Source organism: Corvus brachyrhynchos, unplaced genomic scaffold, assembly GCF_000691975.1.
Source record: "Corvus brachyrhynchos isolate BGI_N302 unplaced genomic scaffold, ASM69197v1 scaffold148, whole genome shotgun sequence".
Lineage (NCBI taxonomy): Eukaryota > Metazoa > Chordata > Aves > Passeriformes > Corvidae > Corvus > Corvus brachyrhynchos.
This window is the reverse complement of record NW_008239785.1, coordinates 856,311-864,320: the sequence shown is the minus strand read 5'-3', so window position 1 is coordinate 864,320 and position 8,010 is coordinate 856,311. Positions and strand designations below refer to the sequence as shown.

General features: G+C 41.9%; 2 protein-coding genes across 5 annotated transcripts in view; both read left to right on the top strand.

The window, feature by feature from the left end:
* The window catches only part of FN3K (fructosamine 3 kinase), a 12,038-nt gene extending 4,830 nt beyond the window's left edge, over positions 1 to 7,208 (top strand). For all 4 annotated transcript variants that reach the window (XM_017743274.1, XM_017743272.1, XM_017743273.1 and 1 more), the window contains 5 exons: positions 760 to 911; positions 2,187 to 2,278; positions 3,385 to 3,467; positions 4,299 to 4,421; positions 5,165 to 7,208. In XM_017743274.1, coding sequence (XP_017598763.1) covers positions 760 to 911; positions 2,187 to 2,278; positions 3,385 to 3,467; positions 4,299 to 4,421; positions 5,165 to 5,503 — 789 coding nt within the window. In that variant the 3' untranslated portion in view covers positions 5,504 to 7,208. The remainder of the gene's footprint in view (positions 1 to 759; positions 912 to 2,186; positions 2,279 to 3,384; positions 3,468 to 4,298; positions 4,422 to 5,164) is intronic.
* Positions 7,209 to 7,970: 762 nt separating this feature from the next.
* TBCD (tubulin folding cofactor D) overlaps positions 7,971 to 8,010 on the top strand; it is a 114,936-nt gene continuing 114,896 nt past the window's right edge. Inside the window, exon 1 of the mRNA XM_008640610.2 lies at positions 7,971 to 7,992. The gene's annotated coding sequence lies outside the window, so the exon portion shown is untranslated. The remainder of the gene's footprint in view (positions 7,993 to 8,010) is intronic.

Here is an 8,010-nt window from a genome sequence, read left to right as displayed (position 1 = left end):
TAAAAAGGAGGCCAAGCACAAAGCTGTTATTGTGGTACTTGGAGTTTGGAAAGGCCCAGAGCTGGCTTTGCACTCACTGCGTTCCTTTTCATGTTCCAGTTGGGAGGATCAATAATGGGAGGGCACAAACAGGGGCCAGTGCTAAAACTCACATATTATCTTTACAGCTACAGAAGTTCAAATGTCCCTGTTGCTTTTTGCATGTCTAAAAGTAAAGCTCTTGCAGCTTCTTAAGCCAAACTCTTGACTTTTCTATTACTAAATGAATACTCAATTGCTTTTTCTAACACCACAGTGTATCAGAAATTTGCTTTATCAATATCAAAATCATCCTAAACTGCTGTGAAGAACAGCACCTTTGCTTCAAAAATGCAGAGCAAATGCTGAATATTTGTGCCATCGTCTCCATCCAGTGGCCTGTGGGGAAAGAAGAACCAGTTTAAGGGCTCAATCTTACATCATTTAGCAGTGGCCACATTATCCTCAGAGGTGCTATTGCATCCAGGTAGTTTGGTGTCTTCATAAGCAGCTGGAAATCAGGGTGAAATGTGACATATCCTACAACCCTGGGATAAATTTAGGAAAAAAACCAAAAGTTAGGGCCTTAAGTCTTCCTGTGTGGACTGAAGCCTTGCTGCAGCTCTCTCCTTTTATCAAGAGGAATTAACTCCTTGCCACTTTGTCAAAAGTCTGTTTTTTCCAAAGTACTCATTGTAGACATCCATAGTTTAGCCCAAGGATATTCCTATTCCTCGACAGGCTAGAAAAATGTTTGAAGGGGAAATGGCAAGTCTGGAAGCGATTCGGAAAACCAAGATTGTGAGAGTGCCTCAGCCCATCAAAGTGATTGACCTGCCTGGAGGAGGAGCCATGTTTGCCATGGAGTACCTAAAGATGAAGCACCTCAACAAGTATGTCCATGCATCTCTTTTTACTATGTTTTGTATCTTTTTTTTATATCTTACAGTCAGCCAGGAAACTTCATGAGCAGAGTAGCTTTATTCTCTCAGAGACAGAGCTGCTCTCTGTTGAGATCTGTGTTTCTCTGTGTACATATTAAAAAATATATATATATGTACGTATGTATGTATCTATCTATCTATATATGTGTGTGTACACACTCCTTGTCCATATTTTGCTTCTCCTGCAGTACAAATGGATGTCACTACTCATTTGTGTGCTGGTCCACGTGTGCTCAGATCCTGCTGAAGGGAATGTAATCACAGCTGAGTTGGCCCATTGTTCTCTCATGAGATTTTTCATTGGAGTTTCTTTTCCCAGCCCAACAGGTTTCTTTAACCTTACAGGCTGCTTAGGTCTTTGAAACCTCTGCTTCTCTAAATAGAATTTTCCAGTATGATTTACTTCATGATTAAGTTAAGATGACATGAATTTGCACTTCATCTGTCAGCCAAACTGAACATGGAATTCAGGAGTCATGTGTTCCTGAAATCAGACTTTCAGAGCTCACTGCTGTGTTCCAGGCCTCTATATGGCAACAGTGTCATGCCTATGGCTCTTCTGGCTGCTGGTTGTCCAACCCATCTGTTTTATTTGGGACAATAATGGCAATTCCACAGCGTCCACAAACAGTCTATTCTAATCCATCCCACTGTTCCTAGGAAGGATTTTCCAGTGTCTAACCTTAGTCCTTCTGGTTGCGATTTTAAATCCATCATTTCCCCCCCCATTCTGGGCATGGAGAAGAAATTAGTTTCCATCCTTGAAACTCCTGTTAAGATACCTGTGGAATATTTAACTGGTTTTTAGTTGTCTGCCTTCAGCATTAGGCAGCCTCGATTAAATCCCTGCCTATGGCTTCTTTTCAGACTTACCCTTCCAACTGCTGTTCAGCTGATTTGGAAGGGTAAAGCCCAACAGTTCTGTTCTCTGCTGATAGTGGAGCTGATAAGGAGGAGCACACAATCCTCTTGCCCTTACTGCTCCTGTTTATACCACCTTGTGTTCTCTTTACCTTTCTTGCAAGAGCATTTAGTGTGTTTATTGCATTATCTGTGTCTTCAGAGCTGTTAGCAAGGCATTTGGTCCCTGTTAGGTGCTTGTGAAATTGATTAAGGTTCTATGTTTGCTGGAAATAGCCTTGGTCATATTTAATTGAGGGGTTTTTTTCACTATAATATTTGTTCATTTGCTTCAGCTTCATTTTGGTTTATTTGATCCTACAGATACTCTTCAAAGCTGGGAGAGCAGATAGCAGAGCTTCATCTTTATAACCAGAAACTTGGAGAGAAGCTGAGGACTGAGGGAAGCACAATTGGTAGAGTATTGATGTCATGTACTAAACCAAAAAGGAAGCAATTCCTTTGGCTGTGGTGCAGCATTGCATTATCATTTTCATGATAATTAAAGTCAACACTAGGACAGTTTCATGGGCCATGTCCCTCTTGTCCCTATGCCACACTTCTCAAAATGGACCTTATATACACAGCAGCTTGAACTACTATTGTGATTTTTAAACACATCATTTAACCTTGGCAAAACAAAATTAATTTATTTTGAATTCTTCATTCCGTGTATACTTTGTTGTACAAAATGACGTGGATTCTGAAATTTAGTAAGAAATAGCACTAACACTTGGTTGTTAGAACTTCCAGCTCTCCTAAGTCAAACTGACAATTTGGACTCTTCTTCAGTGTCAGTGAAACATTTCAGCCTCATGTACTCTCTTAAAATGCTCTTGAGCTTATAGAAATCCTATTTTTTGCTTGCTGTTGGTTTAGATAATTAACTGATTACAGAATATTGTTCCTTAGTAAGTGCAGAATAAAGTTCCCTTTTAAAGATATTGGGGATGACGTTTTTGAACTCAAATAAGTGGCAAAATATTCAAAAATTGCTGCTCCTCAAAGTGAATTAAAGCATAAATGAAAAAAAAACTCAGCTATATAAAGAATTATTTTTTTAGTACCAGTCTGTATCTGTGTTGTTCCAATGACTTCAGAGGTGGACTGGGTCTGACTCTTAGTGGTGGACAAATTTTAATCCATTTTTTTTTGAGTGAAGGCCAAATTACTGGCAGGTCCCAAATAATCTATGAATCAAACCCAAGCCACATTTAATGGCAACATGTCCAAGTGTCAGAACAGCAGATTGTGACTCTGTGTTTGGGCTCCTTTCCGAAATGTCCAACTCCTTTATCCAAAGCAAACTCACTGACTGTGACTGACTATGCCTCTATTTCCATTCAGCATCTTCAAGTCCATAAGAGTTCTTTCCACCTTTTGAAAGGGTTGTGACCATGAAATAAGTGTAACTTATTGCTTAAAGTAACTTTTTCTGCCTATGTTTTGAAATTAGGTTCTGTCTTTGCAAACTTTACCATGTAAAGATCTCAAAGGCCCTAATATTTATTTTGTTCTGTAGGAAAAGGAGCCGGTCACTCCGAGTCCCAGTTTGTGGATCGGTTTGGATTCCACACAGCCACTTGCTGTGGTTATATCCCACAGGTATGGTCAGTTCCACAGGTGTGAAAGCCAACAGGCACTTGTACAGGTCTGTAAACTCCTCATACACAAACTTGCTCCATTTGTCTTCAGCTTTCTGAGCACAGCTTTGCTTTCCCTGTTCCATCCTGCCTTGACTGCCCAGAGATCACAAAATCTATCCAATGTATGTGCCCTGGAACTGTGCATGTGGCCAGCAGATGTGGTGGATTGAGTGAGAATTTGGAATGATGTGGTGGTTCTTTAGCTTGGTGATACTTAAAAAAATCAGTGTCCCTTTGGATGTGTTGGTTTTATTAACCCCTTCTATATGGATCTCTCCACTGCTTTTGGAGAGCCTCATCATGCAACATGTCTCATGAGACACTGGAAAGGGCTCTTTGAGGCTCTGCATGTGCCAGGATTTCATTCTATGACTTAACTGAACGAACCTCCAGTACCTCAAAACTCTTTGCTAAGTACAACTTTTCACCAAATTAGAAACGTGTTACCCAGTAAAAATGAATAAATACTTCTGCATTTCCAGAAAGATTTGAAACATGATATTGAACAACTGAAATGGTCTCACCAGGAACTCTCCCTCTAAAATACATTAAGAAAATGGGAATGAATGAAAATAGCCAGAAACTCAACTTATATTAAAGAGAGCCCCACCTAAGTGTGGTGGAGAGCAGCACTCCCAAAGCAAAACATCTGATGTCTCTGTGCATTGGTCACACTGACATTGTCCAGGCCATTGTGTCAGCATTGAATGTTTTAACTGGATCTCTGTTATTAACACTGGCTGCACATATGTTAAAATTGTGTGTTACAAACTCGTGTTGTATTTTCCAGGTGAATGAGTGGCAGAGTGACTGGCCATCCTTCTTTATCCGTCACCGACTCCAGGCTCAGCTGGATTTGATTGAAAAAGATTATGGAGACAGAGAAGCCAGAGAGCTCTGGTCACAGCTCAAAGTATGAACCATGTCTTAAATTTATTTTCTAGAATTTCAGAAAATGCGTATCAGTGGGATTGTAAAGGTGTTTTATAAGGGATTTACTTAGCTTGGAATGAAGAGCAGGGTCTGGATGAGCTTCACAGTGGGTCCAGAAACACTGTCAGCTGAATTTTTCCTGCTGCTCTTTCCATTTTTATTTATAGTGGAAAAAATAATTGAGCATTAACGTTTTTTCTGATAATAATAATAATAAGGTAAATCCTAAGAGCTTGGTCTTATGAAGTGGGTGAAATTCTGCTGCCTGGACAGATTTGTATTTTACCTGGTCTAGTCTTACAGCTGAGGCTGGTTCAGGCCATGTTCCATGCAGCACTCATGGAACACCAGGGATGTGTTCCTCTCCTCTGTTCATTGGTCCAGATGCTTACTGCAGTCCTTTTTGCCATTGAAACGTCTTAGTTTAAATGAAATTATTTTATATTTCTCATGACGGCCAGCAGTATCCATGTCTAGAAACAATGTATCAGTACTAGGTGTTGATAATAGACTGTGAATTAAATGCTTTGCTAAGCTCTGTCAAGAACAACCCAGAACATTTATCACTGGCTTGTTCTTGTTGCCATCAACGTCCAAAGCACTCCATGAGGGCTGAACACAGGCAGCATTTGGCCAGCTCAGGCTCTAACATGCTACAGTACTTTTATTTAATATTTTCTTCAAAACGTTTTAATTGTTACATGTCTGTTTATGCTTTTTCAGCCAAAGATTCCTGAAATGTTCTGTGATGTAGAAATTGTTCCCGCTCTCCTGCACGGGGACCTGTGGGCAGGGAATGTGGCTGAGGACGACTCCGGGCCGATTATATTTGACCCTGCCTCCTTCTATGGCCATTCGGAATTTGAACTGGCCATTGCTGGAATGTTTGGGGGGTTCAGCAGCTCTCTTTTCTCTGCCTATCACAGCATAATACCCAAAGCTCCGGGATTTGAGAAACGAAACAAGTTGTATCAGCTCTTTAATTACATAAACCACTGGAACCATTTTGGGACAGGGTACAGGGGCTCTACCCTAAACATGATGAGGAAACTTCTAAAGTAACCAGGTACATTTGAGAAATTCTGACATAGTCCCTTAGAAATGAGCAGCCCCTGCTCATCCCAAGTACCACAAACTCGGAATTGATGGTAAAACACCTGATATGGAGAAGGCTTAGTGCACTTTTGAGCCTCACTAATTAAGAGCAATTGTGTAATCTTTAACTTGGGCACTAGTTTCCCAGCACAGATTCCTCCCCTGCTGAAGGAAAGGGCTGCCCTGTTTGTCAAGGCTCCACTGGCTTGGAAAAGCAGCACGACAGTCAGCCTGACCTTGCTCTCTCACTTCGTAGCTGCTGTGTTCCCAGTTGTTCCACAGCAGCATCTTCCCACTCCTGCTGCTGCTCCATCAGCAGTTTGTTATGGAGAGATGCAGCTGTGGGACAGTGGTGCTGGAAGGAATAACAAGTTCTTACTTCTGCCTTTGTTTGTTCTGGTTTAGTTTTCTGTGTGTTCCCAGCCCTTTTCCCATGAATATTTCCATAGTCTTCTGTTTCCCTTTCCTGTCCTTTTGCATGTCAAATGTCCTAATCCAAAATTGCAGTCAGATTCTATGAATCTGAAAACATTCTCTTTTTAATTTAACGAGTAGACAAGGCCCTTTGGCTGCACTTGGCAAACATATGTAATTAATAATATTTCTAATATTTATTTAATGTAATTTACTCACATTTGTTAAGAACTATAAGAACTGAAATTCCAGTGGTATTTTCTGAAAGGATGTCTAGTTCCTTGGTAATTAACTGTACAGTCAGAAGTAGGTTGTTACCACTCAAAGCTGATAGTAACATTTCATAGTTTTAGTGTGATATTTCAGTATGTTGTACTACAGTAGTAACATATTTAAATAACTTTGTAAAAAGACAGCAAAACGTGGGAGGGAGGCTCCATGGTTGGGTGAGAGGAAGCACCTGTGGCTGCTGGGTTGGTTGGTGCTTGATGGATTTTCAATTTTAGAAAATGAGTGCAGTGGGCAAAGCTGGTCTGTTGTGCCACCGCTGGGTTATGGAAGGAACAGCGTCAAATCTGATGGATTTGTAAGGGGTTTTATTGTCCCTTACTGCTTTATTTTTACAGAAAACATAGGCAGTGGGAATCTGGGGAGAAAACTGTTCAGCAAAGATACTGGTGTACAGTCTGAGCTAGAGTACATTAGTGACTCTGTGGGGTTTTAAAGGAAGAGAGTGGCGAGGAGAGTAGAAGTAAGTGCAGTCCCACAAATATGAATTAGAAGGTTTGGGTAAGAATGACCTGAATATTTAGGCTTCAGACAGTTAGCATGACTAATACTAAAATATTATATTCAAAAGCGCTCTAATATGTTTAGACTTTTTTCAACTTTAAATGGTTGTGCTGTAAAGATTTAATAAAGTTTAAAATTTGATCTTATAATTGGTTTAAAACAATGCGCTTTGTTCTCTGTAAATATGATACGAATAGTGAAAAATTTTTACTTCCTTTGAATCAGGGGAATCTGTCATGGTTGGTTATAAAACTTAATTGAACTATAAGGGTGGAAAAGTGGAACAGTAGAGTAAGAATACAGTTGGAATTGTAGCTGATGGCTGGAAGATCTAGGTCTGAGGAAAGAGCAAAGTGCATGTGCACTGGTGTTTCTGGATGTGAACAAACCGACCTGTATCACACTGGGAAGTACTTGTGAACTCAAACTTCTTCTCAAATAAAACACTTGCCTTGCAGAAACCAGCCATTCGGTGTACATGTGTTTTGTGATCGTGGTTTGATTTCATGAACTTGAGCCTGAAGATAAAATATTTGGGTGTGGGTGGAGCTGCTGGATAGCAGTAAAGAGCAACTACCTTTTCTGACATCCTGGCCAGGCTGAAGTGCCTCCTTGAATTTCCTGTATAATCAGTGGAGCTGTCGTTGTAGCTTTCAGGCTTCAAATGTTTCCAGAATTGTATGAGGTTTAGATAATGCGTTATGATATTAACCATGTAATGCGGTGTTTTGGTGTGGGTGGGGTAAGGCATGGAGGTCATGGATAGCAGCATCATCCAGCTGTCTCCCCCACTCCTTGTGCAACCGAGGTTGTCCCTATCCTGGTCCTTTTCCCTGAGCTCCCCGTGCACAGGTCCCCATCCCTGATCCCTTCCCTAGGAGGTTCCTATCTCCGTCTTCAGCCAGTGCTTGGGTGCCCATGCCCGTGTCCCCATCCTTGTCCCATGTCCAGGACCCCATCATTGGGTATCCCTAGGATGGGTGACCCCAGGGTGGATGTCCCCATCTCCAGACTGGGTGTCCCCATCCCTGGGGGGTGTCCCTGTTGCCGGTGGGTATCTCCAGGGTGGGTGTCCTCATCGCCCGTGGATGTCCCTGTCCCCGGTGAATGTCCCCATCCCCAGCAGGTGTCCCCAGGGTGGGTGCTCCCATCCCCGCTGAGTATCCCCAAGCTGGATGTCCCCATTCCCGGTGTGTGTCTCCAGAGTCTCAGCTCCCCGTCACCCCGCGGAGGGGCCGGGCTCGGAGGCGGTGCCGCCGCCGCCTTTG